The sequence below is a fragment of the Apteryx mantelli genome, chromosome 17 (assembly GCF_036417845.1).
Source record: "Apteryx mantelli isolate bAptMan1 chromosome 17, bAptMan1.hap1, whole genome shotgun sequence".
NCBI classification, from domain to species: domain Eukaryota; kingdom Metazoa; phylum Chordata; class Aves; order Apterygiformes; family Apterygidae; genus Apteryx; species Apteryx mantelli.
The window spans coordinates 9,109,625-9,130,555 of NC_089994.1; the positions used below are offsets into that span (position 1 = coordinate 9,109,625).

At 38.0% G+C, this 20,931-nt stretch overlaps 1 protein-coding gene across 3 annotated transcripts in view; it reads left to right on the forward strand.

Annotated features, from left to right (window-relative positions):
* Nucleotides 1-20,931, forward strand: part of PI4KA (phosphatidylinositol 4-kinase alpha) — a 66,569-nt gene that overhangs the window by 36,234 nt on the left and 9,404 nt on the right. For all 3 annotated transcript variants that reach the window (XM_067306930.1, XM_067306932.1, XM_067306931.1), the window contains exons 20-45: nt 973-1,081; nt 1,733-1,869; nt 2,594-2,727; nt 3,804-3,886; nt 4,163-4,233; nt 4,343-4,467; nt 5,219-5,300; nt 6,024-6,107; nt 6,463-6,552; nt 7,744-7,863; nt 8,422-8,514; nt 8,866-9,022; nt 9,298-9,425; nt 10,654-10,812; nt 11,078-11,229; nt 11,748-11,855; nt 12,589-12,716; nt 12,798-12,917; nt 13,572-13,651; nt 13,802-13,995; nt 14,733-14,823; nt 15,645-15,812; nt 16,405-16,458; nt 17,720-17,840; nt 18,169-18,298; nt 20,449-20,519. In XM_067306930.1, the coding sequence (XP_067163031.1) occupies nt 973-1,081; nt 1,733-1,869; nt 2,594-2,727; nt 3,804-3,886; nt 4,163-4,233; nt 4,343-4,467; nt 5,219-5,300; nt 6,024-6,107; nt 6,463-6,552; nt 7,744-7,863; nt 8,422-8,514; nt 8,866-9,022; nt 9,298-9,425; nt 10,654-10,812; nt 11,078-11,229; nt 11,748-11,855; nt 12,589-12,716; nt 12,798-12,917; nt 13,572-13,651; nt 13,802-13,995; nt 14,733-14,823; nt 15,645-15,812; nt 16,405-16,458; nt 17,720-17,840; nt 18,169-18,298; nt 20,449-20,519 (2,989 nt within the window). The remainder of the gene's footprint in view (nt 1-972; nt 1,082-1,732; nt 1,870-2,593; nt 2,728-3,803; nt 3,887-4,162; nt 4,234-4,342; nt 4,468-5,218; nt 5,301-6,023; nt 6,108-6,462; nt 6,553-7,743; nt 7,864-8,421; nt 8,515-8,865; nt 9,023-9,297; nt 9,426-10,653; nt 10,813-11,077; nt 11,230-11,747; nt 11,856-12,588; nt 12,717-12,797; nt 12,918-13,571; nt 13,652-13,801; nt 13,996-14,732; nt 14,824-15,644; nt 15,813-16,404; nt 16,459-17,719; nt 17,841-18,168; nt 18,299-20,448; nt 20,520-20,931) is intronic.

Genomic DNA, 20,931 nt, shown 5'->3' on the forward strand with positions numbered 1-20,931 from the left:
TGGTTGGGATGATCGGGCTACTTTAGTCAGTGTTGTATTGTTGTAGACATTTGCTTTGCACAACCAACTTACTAGTATAGTGCATTTCACCAGCTTAAACTCAGGTTAATTTTACTAAAATAGAGGCTTAGATTATGGTTTAGATTACAATCTAACATTTTCTTAAAGCTTTCATTAATCATATCCAGTTGAATTGGATAAAGCTCTCAATTTAATGAGCCTTTTCTTTTACTTTTTAAACACAGCATGTGCTTCTAACACTTTTTAAGATCACACAGTATCATATTTGTTTTATAAATTTATATAAAATTGCATATCATGTTGACTGGGAGTATATAAAGTGTGCTCCAGTGCTAGTGGCTGTTTGTACAAAAAGTGTCAACTTTAAATGTATTAAAAAATAATGTTCTCTTACTTGCTTGTTTAGACAGTAAATTCTCCAGGACTGATGTCATTGTGTGCGTGGGTGCAAACAATAAAAGATCCCCAAATGGTGCCTCAACATATTTCTGCAAAGCCAATAAAAAATAGCAACCAAAAATACGTTAGACTAATATTTTGTTTTTGAGTTCATTTGTGCTGAAACAAAGCCGCATGGTATTGTCTTCAACTCTCAGTTTAAAGGATGCTGTGATCTCTTCCTCTCTGCAGTTGTTGTATACTGATACTGTTTCCTCTTTAGAGGTTACTGCATCAATATGGTATAATCCTGTGTAAAACCAAGTGAATTTTTGCTTCATGTATTTCAAATATTATCATTTAAGGTATTCTAACAAAATCAAATTTTCTTCAGTGTAATGAGAGCAATGTAATGTTAGTTTAGAATAATATTAGTCTATTATTAGAAATTAGATGACAATATTGCATTTGGAAATCATACTAAATTAAAGTACATGAACTGATTCATTAACATAGAGTTAAGTTACTGTAACCCCCAGCATCTTCAGATTTTAATTTTGTTTTCTTTGTTAGCTCACTAGGCGCTTGCCACCCATCAAGGAGGCCAAGCCCAGGCTGCAAAAGCTCTTCCGTGACTTCTGGTTGTATTCAGTGCTGATGGGATTTGCTGTGGAAGGATCAGGTAGTGTAAATTCTAGTAGAATAGCATTGATACTCAGATTTAAACTCTTGATGAACATAAGTGTAATTGTATGAAAATCATTCACAATAGGCTGAAGAAAGATTACAGACATAAAGCATAAAGTAAGCAGCTTATGTGACAGTTTTCTAGTAGAATTTCATTACATCCTGGTCCTGTTTTGCCATGGGATTGAGCACAGTATGATTTGTTCTTGTACGTAGGCTTTTTTTGCTTTTTGTTTTCTCTGCTAATGCTGCTGGTTAGCCATGACTTACGAGTTTTGATACCTAAGTTTCTGAAAGGGAAGATCAGACACATAGGGAGGTGTAAGACGGAGACAAGGTAGAAACTTCTCCATTGGGAAGTTTCACTTGGAGCTACCTAAGGATGTTTGTTGGGTTTGGAACACAGTCCACTTGCGCTGAGTGTTTGTGCATAGGTACATGAAAAGTTGGCGCTAAGAAGTAGTGCAAGGCTTGATAATGCTGATTAACTTTGTGAATCTTAATCTGTTAGACTTGTTAAAGGATTGGTAAGAATTTGGTTTAATGGTGATAGTAATCGCTGAATATGGTTCACTGAGCTGTATCAGCTTAATGTATTCTCCCTCCCCCTCTTTTATTCCCTCCCCCCTTTGCACTTGTGCTCCAGGTCTGTGGCCGGAAGAATGGTATGAAGGTGTATGCGAAATTGCCACCAAATCTCCATTACTCACGTTTCCTAGCAAAGAACCTCTTCGATCTGTTCTTCAGTACAATTCCGCCATGAAAAATGATACTGTGACTTCTGTAAGAATCAATTTCTTTTATTATGTCCTTCCATAATGTCCTCCAGGTATTAAAATAATATAGTAACGAAGAAATACTTCTCTGGAATAGCGCAATACTGTTTTTACCTGCCTCCTATTAGTGAAAAACAGGGTTTTTTTACACTACTTTTATGACAACAGTGTATGTGAATGGCTTGGGTTTGTTTTCACTGAGTGTGATAATACATGTGTTTGATGTGGTAGCTACGCTTTTTTGTTTAAGTATAGAAATCAAGTTTGTGTGGAAAGGGAAGCCTTCTAATAGTCTGCTTCATCCGTTCTATATCAGGCTGATAAAACTTGTACTGTGTAAAAAAAAAAAAGAAAAAAAAAAAAAAAAGCTTTGGAAGGAAACAACCCATTCATTCTCTCTCCCTGCTCAAAAAAAGGTTAATTGAGCTTTTATCTTTTTTCTTCTGGCTTACTACCGGTATACTTCTGTCTCTCTAGTGTCTGCAGGATAGATTTTACCTGAAGAGTATTTGTGATAGGAGTGTAAGTGGACCGAAGAGTTGGAGCTTATGAGAGGCCTTTGTATGGTTCCCAAATAACATAGAAATCTGCATGTGTCTAGATGTTTAGTCCTGTGACATCAAAGCACTGCACAACAGTCCCGTGAAGTTTCAGAAGCTGGACAGCAAATGCTTTCAAAACAAACTATTATAGTCCTCCTGCTTTAGATAACTGAATGTATTCATCTTTAGGCTGAATTAAATGAATTACGGAGTACCATAATAAATCTCTTGGATCCTCCTCCAGAAGTGTCAGCACTGATCAATAAGTTGGACTTTGCCATGTCTACCTATCTCCTTTCTGTCTACCGTCTAGAGTATATGAGGTATATATGTACTTTTTTTTCCACGCTGGATTTTTTTGAATTGTGTTGGGTATTTGGCTTTTGGGGGTTTTGTTAGTTTTGGTTTTTAATTTTTAAATGTTCAAGTCAGAATTGCCAGAAACTAAGATAAATGAGAATCAATATTTTGTGTCAAAGTAGCTCCATGGAAGACTGACACTGGAAATTCATCTGTGCCAAAGTTCCTTTAGGGTGGATAGAAGGATGGAATGCTATAGCTGGGCCCCCAAAATGTGAGCTCCTCTGTACAGGAACTAATTGAAGATGGACACAAGGGCCCTAGAAAGGACAGTCTTGAAAGCGTAATGCACCTGCACAGAGTTGAGGTCTTGTGCTTTTACCTCTGAAGAATAGCACAGATATTCTTCTGTGCTGTGAGAGTATAGTAATGGAGGAGCTGAGAGAATTATTTCTGTAGTGTGCTTTTATTCCCTTCACTAGTGTGATCTACTTTGTACCAATTTAATTTACTGAATTCACAGATTTTTCTTTCTTTACAAGCTTATTGATTACTGCTATTAAAAAAGAAAATCTGTAGTTGAAAGCTGAATTGAGGGTTTGGCAGTGAAGAAAGTAGGAAGAAACTTCACCATCTCATATTTGCTTTTGACAGTAACTAAACAGCAAGGACAAACATTTCCTGAAACTTCCTGGTTGTATTTTAGAAACAGTTTTTTAATAAATAGTATTTCCATCTTGTACGAATACAACATATACATCTGCCTATAGAAATACAAGAAATTGTACCATGTTCATGTGTTGGTGGTGATTATGCAAGTATGTCATCAGGTTTCCCCCTCCTGTGGTGTGTAAGTTATTTTCTCTGTGGCAAACCAGCTCTTTATCATCTAAGCCCTGTTAGTTCAATATAGAAAGAAATGGCAGTATCAGACCTCCTGGAGAATTAAAATTACTGTAAAATGAATCATTACTGTTTGTGTTGGTATGTACTGTGGTGTTAAAAGTACTCTGGATTTGTGTTGAAGGTGTTTAAAAGAAAACAAAAAAACAAACCAAACCAAAACCCCCCAAAACCCACAAAACTGTTTTCCTTCTAGGGTGTTGCGTTCAACTGACCAAGATCGCTTCCAAGTCATGTTCTGCTATTTTGAGGATAAAGCAATTCAAAAAGACAAATCTGGTAAGATTATCTATCTAGGTTATGTTGCAATTTGAGATACTAGAAAGTGTGATCTTCAGGCATGTGAAACTAAAACAAATCAAACTGAACTAAGTAACAAAGTAGGTAACTAAGTAACATTCAGTAGGTTGCTGTTATTTTATTTTTGCCAGAGAAAGCTGATTGTATTTTGAAACAGTTTTGTTCAATGCTGGCTGAGTAAACATAAACACTTTTTAACGTTTAAAGAAAATGTAATTCTGATAACCAGACCTGTGACTTCTCTCAATTCTTCAGGCATGATGCAGTGTGTGATAGCTGTTGCTGATAAGGTGTTTGAAGCTTTCCTGACAATGATGGCTGATAAGGTAAGTTACTTGGAAACTAAAAGTTTGTACAAATGTTCTCATTAAATTTATGAAAAAGTGTTTAGCTTTTTCCTTAAATGTTTCATATTTCTTTTTGAAATGTTTTTAGCCTAAAACCAAGGAGAATGAAGAAGAGCTGGAGAGACATGCTCAGTTCTTGCTGGTGAATTTTAACCACATTCACAAGAGGATAAGGAGAGTAGCAGACAAATACTTGTCAGGTCTTGTAGATAAGTGAGTATAGATTTCACTTCTCCGTTGCTTTTTTCACACTTACTAATTAGAGAATATTCATGGAAGTGAGGAAGGCAGGTGTGTGGATGTCATGGCTGATGGTTCTGCTAGACCGTCTCCTTGAAAAATGTCATCCAACAATGTTTTTAAACCTGTCTCTGAAACCCCTGCTTAAAATGGCCGTTTCTTTATACTATTTCCACAGATGGAGGAAGGCAAAATGCTCAAAAAAAAAGAGCAAAAATATGCTTTACTTCATCATACTGCATTCAAGACACTGTCTTCTGCTGGACAGTAGGCCATAGTGTGTTCTGTTTGCATAGCAGTGTAAAGCTGCTTTTTTTTTTTTTTTTTTAAAGTACTGAAGTAATTATTTCAAGACTTCAGTGCTGAAATAAAGTAGCAATGTGTTATTTTTCTTTCTCTTTCCATCTCTGCAATGTGATGGAGCCTGAGTTGTCTAACCTGAAGTGTTGCATTGACTTTGTTTTTCTCTCAGGTGTGTTTCTCTCAGGTTTTTCTCAGGTATGTCAGTTCCTAGGAAACAGCTCCCCTTAGCTTGCTCTTGGAGAGCTTTGGATGCATATTGAGCCAGTCTGTGAGCTGTGGTGAGCTTAGTGCCTTCTGTTGTATATGAGTTTACCTAGTGATGTACATAGATAGCTCTTTGAGCAACTTCATTTCTTGGTAAAAACATTTCCTTCCTCAGCTCCCCATAGTCATTGCGTGTGTGATTCCTGTCTTGCTCTAGATTTCCTCACTTGCTATGGAGTGGAACTGTGCTGAAGACTATGCTAGATATTCTGCAGACACTGTCACTGTCTCTTAGTGCAGTAAGTTCCTTTTTCTTGTGATGCTATTATGGTTATAAAATATACCTTCCGCTTTTCTTTTTCTTAGAACTGATTTTTTTCCTTTGTTCTGCAATTATTTAACATTTACTTTTTTGGAGTTCTTGGTTTGTTTGTGCCACAGAAGGAGAACCTTCATCATTAAGATTTATATAATCTTAATAATAATTTATTAAATCTCAGTGCACTCCTGTGAGGTAAGGAGTGTATTCGCCTCCCTATTTTATAGATAGTAAAAGTAGTGCTTGAAAGTTATCAAATGAGGTTCAGAAAGTCAAATTTAGTGTTTAAGAATAAAATAAAGTATTACTAATTCCATATTATAACTATCAAACTGTCTTCTTTGAAGTAAAAGTTTGGTATTTATTTTTTTGAATGATTATGATGTCAGGTTGTATTCTTTACGATCTGTGTATGTGTATCCGTATTCCTTGGACTCTCAAAATATTACATACTAGTGTTTTTGAAAATGGAAAAGCTTTATAGAAATTTATTTTAGTACTAAATGTTGAGAAGAGGGCTTAGATTTTTTTAAATAATTGATCTATACTGAAAACCAAACTGTTCAAATTGACTTTGAGAGCCAAATGTTAGCAAAGTGGTTTGTAAATCAGACTTCCTGTTTGGGGAGAGTGCCACTTGGGTTGTTCAAGGTAAGCGATGATGAACTTTATCTTACTGAGATTTGACGTTGCCTTTGTTTAGGACATTCACAAGGACCAACCATACTATGACATTCCAGATGCTCCATATAGAATAACTGTCCCTGACACACATGAAGCCAGAGAGGTAGGCAGTCCTCCTTGATACATCAAACAACAAAATAATGCCTGACTCTTTGTGTCTTGGAGATAAATTACTCTGAGCAGCTCTGAAAGGTCCTTTTCTGAATATGTATCCTTAGGTAAGATTTTTCTAATATAAAATGGCAACTGGGCATTTATATTTTTCTGAATCTCGGCACGAAGCATGACAGTTCTTTGCTTACCAAGGGTATATTTCATTGTTAAGGGAACTTTTAACTGTATCAAGTTGCTGAAACCTGTCTTGGTTCATATAATTTTTACTTATTACACCATTAAAAACAGTGCTTCTTGTTAAATATCCAATATTTTACTGACTGTATTGATGCTTTTTTAATTAGAGTATAGTGAAGGATTTTGCTGCACGCTGTGGAATGATTCTGCAAGAAGCAATGAAATGGGCTCCCTCTGTTACAAAGTCTCATCTACAGGTAATGAGCCTACATCTGTGGAAGAATTTGATCTTTACAGATCTCCAGAATTAAGAACTAGATTGTATGTTGTTCTTTATTTTTCAGGCTATCCAAATATCATTTTAAATCTCCTATAGCTTGAAGATTTCCATTATGACACTGGCAGGAAATATTTTATTTATTATTACTTAATTAATATTAAATTATTACTTTTATGTGACTTTTGATGTAGTCCACACCTGAATATTTTTAAAATAATATTTTTGTAAACAGTTGATCATCCTGGTTTGGCTTCAGAAATCAAAATTTGGCATAGAATGCTCTACCTAACAAAGATTAATTATATCTGGTGCATTAGCTGAAAGTACCAGCTGGTCAGAAGTTCATGTGATTAGGATGTAAAATTTGTTTCCTTCTTGGGAGGATTTTTTTTTTCCTCCCAGTCTTTACAGTTCATTTTTTAAATGCAGAGAAACACTGTTAATATGAGAAGATTGTAAACTACAGGCTTGAATTCAAGCATGGGTGTAGCAGATGCTCACATGTGGCAGAGTTCAATAGGAAGTGCTCACAAGACTTAGCAAAGGCCACAAAAGACTATTTATGATGTACTAATAAAAGTACTAAAATACCTTTTATATAAACAAAGTCTTGCTACAGTAAAATGCAGATCTCTTTTGCTAATCCTTTGCTGAGCAGCTGGAAAATAATTAGTCTGGTTTGGACTAATATTCTGCCTAGAAGAGCCTGTCTTAGTGCTGATAACGGTTTCTGGGGAGGCTCAAGAACAATCTCGGACACAGCAAATCTACCTGCGGTTTGTATTTCTTTCCCTAAAAAAACCAAGAGACTCTCCTTTTTGAAAAAGGATAACTAAATATATTCCCATCTTCCAGGGAGTCCAAAATACTTCCTTTTGTGAAGTACTTTTTGTGAAAAGTGTTTCCCTTTAAAGAAGACATCAGCTTTCAGATACCTTACCTTTTACAAGATGGAACGAATCTTACTCTTTATGTATTTAGGATGACGTTCAGAGTTCCCTAGTGCCAAGGGAGCAGTGCTTAAAAGGGAAGCATAGAGACAGTGTTTGTTGTCAGATATATGTATAATTGAGTTTTCTGGTAGTTCACAATGATGCACCACTTGTTATGAGCTGCCCTTTCTAGAAAAATGCAATAGTTTTCCAACAAACATCATTGTTTCTCTCAGGAGTACTTAAACAAACATCAGAACTGGGTATCAGGTTTGTCCCAGCACACAGGACTGGCTATGGCTACAGAAAGTATTCTGCACTTCGCAGGCTACAACAGACAGAACACCACTTTGGGCGTGAGTATTAGGCATAACTCTTGCTTGTTTGTTCATGTAGCTGTATAGCTGTCATGTTAATTTGATAACATTCAATATAGCCAGGTATATGGATTTTCTTTATCATTTTTGCCATAGTACTTGAGCATTTACTCTGAAAGATACCTTACTTCTTTCTGTCTCAAATCAAGTTATCTCCCAGTCATGATGATGATCTGTAAAATATTGAAAAGTAACATGATGACAAATAAGAGAGTAAAACTGTAGCTGTTCCACCAGCTAAGATCCTTTGTACTCTTCTGTCTTCTTCCTTACCTGTTCATGAAAGGGGAACAGCAGCCCCAGAGATTTTCTTTATGGCTCCCCCCCCCTTTTTTTTTTTTGCCTTGATCTCAGACTGTATTCATGGAATTAATGCATGTGTCCCTTACTCGTTTTTTTTCATTGGTCCTGGTACTATTCTTCTGATGCTAAGCCCAAGGAAAACTAAACGTAAAACCTCTGTAAAGGTTTAAATAGAAAAAAACTCATGTGCTTGGATAGGTACAGTGTAAACAGCTATATGTGGTCTGGTCATAGGCAACCCAGCTAACAGAAAGACCCACTTGTGTGAAGAAAGACTACTCCAACTTCATGGCTTCTCTTAACTTGCGCAACCGCTATGCAGGAGAGGTAAGTACAGCATTTCTCCTGAGTGTAGAGCGTTTACCAGTTACAGCATGGCTTTTCAGGTCCCTTCCAACTTTAATTGTTCTATGGTTCTTTGTTCATTTAAGCATGGACTTTAAAGTTAAATCCCTTTCAAGATAAAGGGTGTAATTTTCCTAGGTTATTAAGCAGATGATTTTATTGTTAGTCTTGCAGTGAGTTCTTAGATTGTTGGTAAAGCTAAGGAGCTTTAGCAAAGTAGTTAACAAGAGATATCTCTGTTTATAGTGGATCTCCTTACTCAGCACACAACTGATCCCAAACTGGGCTCCTGAAAATATTGCTCTCTGTTGAATAAAGAATTATATTTTACAGGTTTCTGGAATGATTCAGTTCTCAAATGCTACAGGACGAACATCTGACCTGAATAAACTGATGGTTAAAGAGCTCAGTGATGCTCTTGAATTGGGCCAGACTGAATTCTATACTCAGGCCATGTTTAAGTTGACTGCACTGCTAATAAGCAGCAAAGGTAATGAAAAACAAAAGGAGTTCTGCTTTCTGGCTGCGAATGCCGAGAGTAATAAACAACAAAAATACCTATATACAAACCCAGTAAGTATCAGTCTGAAGCAAAACTGTGTTTGGGTTTTTTCAGTTATACTTATTTTAGGGAAAAGCCTCTCAAACTAAAAGCTATTTATTAGGAACTGATTATCACATACTTTGCACACCAATTTCATGCTGATGTGAAAAGTATTTCTTATTGATTCTGTTGGAGAAATCTGTGTGAATGTTTGTTTTCAGACTGTGATCCCCAGCTCCTTCATCATCTGTGCTGGGGACCCCTGCGAATGTTCAATGAACATGGCATGGAAACAGCAATTGCTTGCTGGGAGTGGCTGCTTGCTGCCAAGAATGGAATAGAAGTGCCGGTAGGAAGCTATTTAACAATTCTTTCTCCACCCCTGCAAGGGGGGGAGGAGAGAAAAATACGGAGAGAGTCACAGTTATTGTGAATCCATTTCAAATAAGGATGTTAAATGTTTTGTTAATCAGTTAAGCAGGGGTTTCCTGGTAGACTAATGGATTGATGGTAGTCTGAATGCCCTCACTAAGTGGACTGTGGGAAATGGCACTCTCAGCCGCAGGCTGATATAGCCAAGGAAAGTTGTTAGGATCTCAGCTGTAGAACTGATTTTGCTGCACAGGTACCTGAGCTGCTCATGAATTGGCTCCTGAACTGCTGCAATTTATATAATAGTGTTTTAAAACAAATGGAAATCAATGCCCCTGCTCATCATTCAGAGCCTCTGGTGTCTGGCATTGTTTCCTTGCATTAAAAATAGGCTTGCAAATGTCCTAATCCTGTATCAGGCTAGAACAGCTGTATTTTGTGAAGAGGGGACAAATCTAGTAGTAATAAAGCAACTCACCACACACAGATGGAAAAAGCTGCCTTTGGAAATAGCTCCAATGAGTGAGCACTAAATGTTTTGCTTGCTGGGAATAATTATCAGTCTGAATTTATGTAGGTCAGTTCCACATGCACATTGCAGTGGCTTAACTTATTAAAAATTGGTTTCATTTTTTTCTCTTAGGCTTGTGAGAAATACCTTCTGTGTATCTTGTTGAGGAGATCAGGTGAGCACCCTCAGTTGCTGGGCTTCCCCTCTACCAGAGGGTGCTGCTCCTTAGAGCAGGGCCAACAAAAGTGAGTGTGTGCCAGCTTTCTCTGGTGCGGTTCATCATTTGTGTGCCCTAATGAGCCAGACTGTCCTGCTGTGCATGAGAAGGTGGCGTATATTTGTCTCTGCTGCCATGGTGTTGGAGGCAGTTTCCTTCAGTAGAGGGGGAGAAAGGACAGCACCAGGTGATTAACAGTTCAGTCTCCTCAGCAAGATACAGAGCTTGTCTGCTGTGTGGTCTTTCCATTACAAACTGAACTTCTGAGGGGGTCTTTCTTCCCTTTGTAATTTAAGATGTGGAAGAAACACTTTATTTCAGGTGGGGTGTATAGACCTGTCTCTGCCTCTCCATTAACATTGCAGGGATTTTTAATTGATGTGTTCAGATCCTTGTGTGCCCTTTGGAGAAAGTCTGTGCTTTACACACAAGAAGATGCTCTTGAAACAGGAAGCACTGTAGTCTTCTCTTTTGTAGTTCATGCGGGAAATGGCAGGAGCCTGGCAAATGACAGTGGAGCAGAAAGTTGGCCTGTTTTCTGCTGAGCAGAAAGAAGCAGATCCGTTAGCAGCCTCAGAAGAGAGCCAGCCGAGGCCTTGTCCACCAGAGGTCACCCCACATTACATCTGGATAGATGTACGTATCTCTCTCCTGGAATGTTGCGTCTATGATGACATTGCAGTGACACTGTAATTAAGCTACTCTGCGCTGTTTGGTCTCATAATTCTGGAAAGGCAGTGCAGCTTGTGACTGTAGTTCCTCTGCCTTAAAACCAGGAGCCATGCTCTTTTTAAAGGAGCATAATAATTGGGGGGTGGAAAAAGGTATCTGACACAGAAAAGACTGGTTTTTTGAGAGAAAAAAAATCAAAGGAAGTATGGCATGTCTGTCTCTTTCTCAGTTTCTGGTGCAGAGATTTGAAATAGCCAAGTACTGCAGTTCTGACCAAATAGAGATCTTCTCCAGCCTGCTCCAACGGTCTCTTTCCTTGAACATTGGAGGAGCGAAAGGCAGTTTGAATCGTCATGTGGCCGCAATTGGACCACGTTTTAAGTGAGTGGGGTTTTTCTTTCTTTGTGGAAGGAAATAAAGTTGGGGTGGGGGGAGAGGGAAGAACTAAACGCCAAATATGTAACTTGTCATTGGCCTTAAATGGCGAAAATTCTTTTAAGTGTGGAATGATTTAGAGTCTAAGCTCTGTTTTCAAAGTAGGTCTAGCTAAATCAGCTTGAAAATCATTTCTGGTGCTTCAGAAAACTTCATGGGATACTTTTATGTAATGAACTGCCCATGTCACGAATCTAGTCAATGCATCAGTTGGGTAAAATTTTGCTACGACAATTGTTTTCACTTTTTATGACTTGAAGGCTTCAACTTTCTATTGTCCTGTAGCCACAGCTTTAGGAACACGCTGATAATAAAACAGTTTGTCAAGGACAGTTAAACGGACACTTTTTCCCTTGTATGACTTGGATGGAGTTATAGCTGTTAGTAGGATCGGTATGGTATTGCCTTGGTCACCATTGTGGAAATGCAAAAAATTTCATGGTCTAAATATTTTTTTATATTAGGTTGCTGACTCTGGGGTTGTCTTTGCTGCATGCTGATGTGGTTCCAAATGCAACTATTCGAAATGTGTTGAGAGAAAAGATTTATTCAACTGCCTTTGATTATTTCAGGTATTCTTTTTATTTGCAATTACTCACTGAAAGTCTGTTTGTGCAATTTCCTAAATCTTTTGATACTTCAAAGCAGCAACTGTCTTTCTCTTGTAGTGATTTAATTCCTTCCTTTCTTTTTTCACCCATTAAAACAAAGACATTTTTTTCTTTTGTGCCTCAGTATAGTTCATGAACTATCTTGATGAGGCTTAGATATAAGCTCCAGATGTATATGTGGCTTATAAACTAGTATCTTCAGGGCAGTTCATATTCTTTCCTTTCTCTCATTATTCTGGAGATTATGCAATACTAAAAACTGTACCTAGATTTATAAGATTTAAAAGAATTACTGTTGCAGAGTGTATGGCTGAAATGGTTCATACAGCTTTGAAAATATATCCTTGCAGAATCTGATGATAAATGTGCTTTCAACATTTGGCGTGGGCATAATAGAAGATGATGTAATTGACAGCAGCATCTGACAAGGCGAGGAGGTCAGAGTCAGTCATAATATTAGGTTCCGAATGAATCCAAGATGCTGACAGCCTGCCTTCTTGATCTTCAGTTGCAATAGGAAAGTTTTACTCAGTCAGACAGAATAAAGGAATGAGGATAAAATGTAGTGATGCATAGGCTGCTTGTTCTCATAGCTTCTGGTCAGAAGAAAAAAAAAATGGCTTGATTAGATTTGGGTTTTGGGGTTTTGTTTGTTTTGCCTTCAACTTCACATTTTTTGTGTGATATCTTTAAGTTGTCCCTCAAAGTTCCCTACACAAGGGGAAAAGAGGCTTCGTGAGGATATTAGCATACTGATCAAGTTTTGGACAGCTATGTTCTCAGACAAAAAGTATCTGACAGCCAGCCAACTAGTGCCACCTGGTGAGTTCCTTTACATGCAGTTTCAAAAACCTGTAGTTTGTTTGATTAGATTCTACTTTAGATCTTGTGTTCTATTGTCAGATAATCAAGACACTAGGAGCAGCCTGGATATCAACGTTGGATCTCGGCAACAGGCTACACAAGGATGGATAAATACCTACCCTTTATCCAGTGGCATGTCAACCATATCTAAAAAATCAGGTGTCTCTTTAATTGCAGCAAGCTCATTGCATCCCACTTCACAGCGTGTTTTATATGCAGATGTTGCTTAAAGCTGGTATTTGCCTTTAATGTTGGGCTCATGTTTTCCTGATAGGGTATTTAATTGCTAATGCCAAACTCATGGTGGTGGTGTGGGAATGGTGCCTCACTGGGAGCAAACAGCGAAGTTTTGAAACTAGCTGTTTTGTTCAATAGACCATTCAGTTCTGCAGTGCAGAAGATAGGAGTGGAGGTCAAGATATATTGAACTCCTGAAAAGAAATTGCATTACGTGTGCACACATGCCTTAGTGATTTTTCCGGGCAGCAGAATGGCATTAGGTTGTGAATTGTATTTTTGCACAGCTATAAGCTATGTGCTCTTCTTTTTAGTAGGCTGCTGTACTTCTAAAGCGAATGCAACACTGGTTAAACTAATAACCCTATAGCCTGTCGTACTCAGTGTGTTTAGAGAACAACTGCATGAGCAGATGCAGTGCTGACTTTCTGAAGTCACTCAGGTCTAAATTTACAAGTGTCCTATGCTGGTTCAGTTCTTTAGCTTCTGTTAAGGTTGCCCCATGTAGACAGTTTGAAAGCAGCATTTAAGATACTGAAGAAAAGCCACTGAAAACATTTTTATCCTTTCCTCAAGGGATGTCCAAGAAGACTAACAGAGGGACGCAGCTGCACAAGTACTACATGAAGCGGAGGACGTTACTGCTCTCGTTGCTGGTGGGTCATCAGAAAAATAGGGGCACTGCATGAATTTCTGAGACCTTGAAGTTGTTGCAGGATAAATATACTAAAGCAATGTGAGAGGGTGAAAGTGGAGTATTTTATTTTCTTCCAAAAAATAATTTGTTTTTAATCTATTTCCCTCAGGCTACTGAGATTGAACGCTTAATCACATGGTACAATCCACTCTCCTCCCCTGAGCTAGAGCTGGATCAAACTGGAGAGAGCAGTGTGGCAAACTGGAGGTCTAAGTATGTCAGTCTTAGTGAGAAGCAATGGAAAGATAATGTGAATCTGGCTTGGAGCATTTCTCCTCATCTTGCTGTACAGCTGCCTACCAGGTGAGAAATTTCAAAAGAAAGAACTGATATAATTCCTGCTACCTTTCTTAGAGGTTGAATGAGTACTGACACTGTAAGTACTGATGGCACTTGCTCCTGTTTACAGCAGTCTTGCATCTTTTCACACCTGGCTGAGACCTTTGAAATGAAAAGAACCAGACTGCTTAATAAGACACACACTGGGCTCAGGCTCTAGTGGAGCCTGAGTTCCTTCTCTACATTGACACATAGACAGTGTTTTCTTCAGAAGGAATCATGTTCAGTTTTGAATAACATTTCACCCATTAGTAGTTGTAGCATTTAAACAGTGCTAAAGGTATCTTGGAATGAAGTGTTCTGCCTATATATTGGCTTGTGCTTTAATCAGTATAACAGAAGAATTTGCATAGTTGGCTACAGAAGGGAAAGGAAATTCTTTCCCACTTACAGCAATGATGATTTTTGCCAAGTAGAGTTCTAAGCACAGATTTCTATAGAATCCCAGACAGTATTTTTCAGCCAAGAATTTGATAGTGGGCTAAAGTAGTTGTGCTTTATACAAAGGCATTGGATGAGGACTAGTTCTTCCTGAATCCTCTTTTCACAGCATATTGGTCCCTCAATGTACACCATTTTATAGTTGGGCTATTTGTTTATTAAGCACGTACTTTTCTGCCTTTTGCTGTTCTCATCTTCTGATAAATAAAGAGACTGTTGAAATTAACTAATAATGTTGTTGTATTCCTGGTTATATTTAGATTTAAGAACACTGAAGCTATTGGAACAGAAGTAACTCGTCTGGTTCGGTTGGACCCAGGAGCTGTTAGCGATGTTCCTGAAGCAATAAAGGTATTTGTTAATACTGATATTGTCATGGGGCCTCAGATAGGCTGTTTCCTACAGATATATTGGAAAATACAGTTTTTACTTAAGACAGAATGTGTTCTAGTGCTAAGCATAACTCAGGGGAGAGAATGACAAAATAGCTATGGAAATAGGATGCTGAGGCAAGAATCTCGGTACTACGAGTCTGTGGCTAGCTAGCTGATTGTACACCTTGCTCCTGGACCTATTCTTGCCATACATAAAGCATTCCAAACCCCATCACTTTCAGTACAGCCACTATTTCTGTTCTTTTCACATAACATGTAAAAAGACCACTGGACATGGTGACCATGGTGGTGCGCTGCTGCTGAAGTTGATTTCAAGTCTAACCCATTCTCTCAGTGTCAAAAGAGGCAGAGTCTCTAAAATGGAGGAAATGCCTCATGCTGATCTGCAGTGGAGCACTGTAGTCATGTGAGGGACAGTCTCATCAGAGCTGCATTCTGTATATCACCTGTAAAATAGATGAGAGGAAAATTGTACCTTTGACAGTTATAAAAGGGTTCATCCTCTCTTCTTTCTCCCCATGCTGGTTCTGCTGTATTATGCTTTTTGTAACTCTGCCTCACAAACCTCATCCAGTGATCAGGGAGGTGAGGTGATTCCAATAGTTAGGTTTCCCTGGAAGAACAAATGCTTTAGATGAATAGTTGTTTTGTAAAATAAAATGTAGCATGCTTCACTTTCCATGCTTTAAGAAGCTAGATTATAGCGTTACAGCCTGAGTATTACCCAGGTATTACTGGGTCCTATAAACTCATAACGTGTCTGACCTGCTCTTTCAGTACCTGGTTACGTGGCATACAATCGATGCTGATGCACCTGAGCTCAGCCATGTTCTGTGCTGGGCACCAACAGACCCACCGACTGGCCTTTCCTATTTTTCAAGCATGTATCCGCCTCATCCTCTAACAGCTCAGTATGGAGTTAAAGTCCTGCGATCTTTTCCTCCGGTAAGATGTCTTCCAAGAGAGCCTAATACTTCAAGTAAAGTTGTGGCCTCAGTCATTGTGACTGCAGGCTTCATTTTAATACTGTGAAGAGGCAGGTGTGCTAAATGGGCACATCGCATTGAAGAGAGTGAATAGGTTGGGATGAAAAATTAACGTTGATTGTCCCGCATACTACTGGCTTATTCACTTGCAAGTTCTTTGTCTTTTATAGATCACATTAAGCTGAATTCTTCAGACCATTTCTCTCAGATTGTTCTTTTCAGTTCTCAGATATTCTCCTCTCAATGGAAAGGTGTTTCTTCTGAAGCAGAAGAAGGCTTGAATTTTTAGCACTTATCAAACTTGTTATAAAGACTGTAAAATACATATTTGTTGATGATATTTTTGAAGAGGGTAGCTGGGCAGAAAAATCCTTTGATTTGAGAAGGTGGCACATACGTAGTTTAAAATAAAAAATCAGTGCTAGTAGAAATTTTGTTCATCACCTAAATAAAGGGAGCTTTTCTCTGTGCATGTGACCTGTCTTCCCTTCCAACTACTAAACCAGCAATAATAATGATAAAAAAAACTCTGCCGCCTTTTCTTTTTTCAGGATGCCATTTTATTCTACATTCCACAGATTGTGCAGGCACTTCGTTATGATAAGGTAAGGACATGAAACAGCTGTGTATGAATCAAGGAAATTTTTAAAACAGCCTTTATACTTAAGACTGCAAATCAGACAAAACTTAAGTTTAAACTAATGCTGCGTATTATTGTCTTATACCTAATATACAGGAAAAAAATTAATTGTCTCTGGAGACAGGTTTGCTTGGGTGCACCTTTATTATGAACAGGTAAACTTGAGAAAACAGAGGCTATGTAGCTTATCTGTAAGGAGCGAGGTTTTGTTATGGGAAATCTCAGCTGAGCACTCTGTCTGAATAAAGCTTCTGAAGAGCTGTGTGAGATGAGTAATAGTGAAATTAAATGAAAATCACTGTCCTTAATTATTTTTCTGTGGAGTTATACAGAGAAGACATCGGGGGGCAGGGAGGGGGATCTCCATCATCTATACGAAATTAGATCTTATCTTCATCTTGTAGAAGCCAGAAGCAAAACTTGAGGACCAAATTCACAGTTCATTAAATTGGGATCATTATTGTCTGCCCATAAGGTATTTGAACACTGGTCAGTGCGTTATTTTCAGGTGAAGACATCCCAGCCAGGAGTGTAGGTGACTGTATATAGTTATTCTTTGAGAGCTTCATATAGATAAATATCCTCTGTAGTGCAGAGCATAAACATCACAAAGTCTTGTCTGATACTGTCATAGTCAAACAGAAATCTCCAGAGAGCAGAGAAGTAGCTGCAAGTAGGGGAAAGGGAATGCCACCCCTAGAGTGAGTAGGTTTGCCTTGTGCATTTCAGCTTCTTTTGTAAGTTTGTGTTCCTGCTTTCCAGAATTTCTGTGCAACCGTGCCATCATGTGCAGTTCTTGCCACCAAAATTATGAAGTTGTCTGTATAGCTCACATTAAAGGAACATTTATTGATGCCAAGCAAGACCAAAGACTCCATTATGCTGTACTTTGTAGAAAACTAACTAGGAGACACCCTGAGCTCAAAAAGATTTGAAATCCAGATAGAACAGATAGAAAAAGGTACTGAGGCGGGAAGTAGCTTACCTAGAATGACAGAACAAGTCAGTAATAAAGCTGAAAACAGTTTAGGCTTAATCTCCTACCTGTTGGAATACATTGCCATTCTTGAAAGTTCTTTTTAGCAAGGTGAATGAGATTGCACTTATTTTCTTTCCAGCCATTAAATAATTTTAAGTTTCAAAGAATAGCTATTAGAAGCAGTTAACATTGAGTCTCCTTGAGTTGTAACAGTCGTTGATTGTTCCTGGACTGCATGCTGTTGCAGATGGGTTATGTTAGAGAATATATCCTGTGGGCAGCTGCCAAATCCCAGCTCTTGGCTCACCAGTTCATCTGGAACATGAAAACTAATATCTACCTGGATGAAGAAGGACACCAAAAAGATCGTGAGTGCTTTAAAATTTAATCTGGCTTGATTCCTATTCCTTGCCTCAGTTCAGACTAAAGTTCCTTCCTGCCTCCTCTCTTGGCAGGAGGAATACTTTTAGCTAGGGAATTTCTCCTCTTCATTTGAAGAGATAGGGTCCGCTCTATCGAATTGTTCTGCCTGACAGAATGCATCAAAAGAGATGCAGCAGTCTTTGCATCAGTATCTTTTTTTGTTGTTATTATTATTATTATTACCACTAACCAAAGATGACTATTTCCCTTCCCCGTATCATGTAGCTCTCTGAAATAAGCTTCTGACACAGATGCTTTCATTTTTATATGCAGCTGACATAGGGGAACTCCTGGAGCAACTAGTAGAGGAGATAACCAGCTCGTTATCTGGCCCAGCCAAGGAGTTCTACCAACGGGAATTTGATTTCTTTAATAAAATCACCAATGTTTCAGCCATTATCAAGTAAGTTGTGCTCTTTTGGGGCTTACTGTTCTGGAAATTACCAGTGTCCTGGTTAAGAGGCTGAGCTGATTTTTAGAGGTAGTGGGATGGTGTTTCAGGAAAAAAGAATTAATTACTCCTATGTTAAGAAATGTTTTTGGTTGGTTGGTTTTTTATGCAACTTACAGTTGTAGTAGGATGCAAAGACTTGCTTTACTTTGACTTAGGGATAATTCGTATCTGCTCTGATCTCAGTATTCTATGCTTTAAGCAGGATTTAGCAGTCCTTCCATCTGAAACAGCTGTAACATTTTACTCTGGAAGTACATGGCAGTAAACTTGAACTTAAGTTTTAAAACTGATTTTAGCAAATATATTGTGGTTGGTGATAGTGGAAGGAGGCTCCACAGAAAAGTGTGCTGAGACAGAAATGGAGTTGGTAAAACAATCAGTGCTCTTATGCCAGTTGAAATCCCATCTGTCTAGTTATATTGTCACATGCCCCATTAATTTGGCTTTTTGGATAGACGACCAACATTACATCAACAGACCAACATTGTTTGGGTCTGACAGGCTTACTGTCTTTTTTTTTTTTTTTTTTAAATAACTTATTATAACTTCTTAGGCACATTTTATGTGGAGTTAAAAACAAATAAACAAAACCCTGTAAATCTCATGCATGCTTTACTTTCTGCTAAAACTCTAAGACTCCATGAAACTGTCTTTTCCTCTTCGCAAAGACATTTTATTGTGCAGTGTGATACAAAGAGGATTATTCTTTTTGCATATGTAAATCTCTTTCCTTCATTCATAAATTGTTGTTATGGAGATGGATTTGATGTCACTCACACTGGATTGCTCTCTTAAAACTGAAAATCTTGCTCACAGAGAGGCTCTCACTGCTGACTGTAAAGACTGCAGTGAAAATATGTAATTTAACTTTTATAAAGCTTGCCAGTGGATGGCAGCAGCTCAGCACACAAGCTCTACGTCTGTAAGTGTGGTTTTGTGGCATATTTTTAAAACATTCTCTGGTGTATGAAAGTAGTTGAAAGTTGCACAGAATGTATTTCCTGGAACACATTTCCTTTAAAATGAAGCCTTGCAACCACCAGCTTGAAGACATCAGGCTAACGGACATTCACATTACCAACTGTCAAATATCAGATGTCTCTTATGTGCATGCCCAAATGCTTTCACCCAGTAGGATGAATTAAAAGGGGAGTTTAGGATCTCAATATCTTGACATTTGGGATGAAATCAAACCACCTTTTGTTAGGAATAAGTCATAATTAAGCAACTGTAAATAATTATAATTTGCAACCATTTCATCTTGTGCTCCAACCTTAAAATGCATTTGTATTTTAGACATCTCCCACATAAAGACAATGTGGAGGAACTGCTGTTTGCTTTGTAGAGGACACAAGTGAATAAATATATCATCTATGATGAATTCATTAGTGTTATGTTGCTGCTTCAGTAGTCTGCGGTACTACTTAAAACCGTAGCATAAGTAATACCTTTCACTTGCATGCTTGTACACCAGGTGAGCGTGCAATTGCATGACTGACTTCCATAGATGGTTAACACAAGTCCCCGTGCAAATTGGGTAATTGTACATACTAATCGTTAACCATGTCACCAATTATCCAGTTGGCACCTGCAGTCATGCTAAGTATGTGAACAAATTAGGCGTGTAATTGCACAGGCATTTTGCTGGCTTGTCTTTTTCCAGTTACTTTATGCCACTTTCAAAGCAACATTTTTATTCTGGAATAAGGCCCACAAGGGAAATTATATTGGTGTAACTATTGTGGTGCTTATAAAAGGAATTTTGCTCAAATTTCTGTATAAGGAAGAACCCTAATTTATTTCATTCACATCTCTGATGCTGTTTGGGTTTGTCAGTTTCTTGTTGGGTTTTTGGGTCTATATGTCATTTTACAAATCAGCATTAAATCTAAAAGGAAGAACACTCTTTAACATAGCAGAGGTTCTCCTTAGATACTGAGCCTTTAAATCCACTAGAAGTGTTGCAGTAAGAGATCTTTGTCTTTGTAGGAAAAAAACATTTTTAATGAAGTTTGTATAAATTTGAAACAAATTTTAGACTGGTACACGAAGTAGTATATAATATGTAGATAAATTAAATAATATATTCATCTTTCTAGACCATTCCCTAAAGGAGATGAAAGAAAAAAAGCTTGTTTGAGTGCTCTATCTGAGGTGAAAGTGCAGCCTGGTAAGAAGTGTTATAACCATATTATATAGTGGGCTTTTTACATTCCGCATGAATATATACTTTTTATAAGCAAATCTTGAAATCTCTGGCAAGTGGCTGCTCTCAGTTTTGGTGCTGGCAGCTAGGTGGCTGTTCTTCTGTTACAGCTGGTGTTGTTTCTCTTTAGAAACATAGAAGTACTCTCTCTCTCTCTCTATTTTTTTTCCCGTAACCCAGCCAGTGATTTCTCTATGGTGTATCAAAACTGTGCGTGAAAATGAAATCCTTGCCCAAAAGCCCTTACAATCAAATTAGGTAACACACATAAGGAATATGAATAGCAACATATGTCTGAAAAGGGGAGATAAATAAACTTTTTCTTTGGACCACTTTCTTTTTTAAAAAGATGAGGCACTTTTAAGAAGCTATGTGA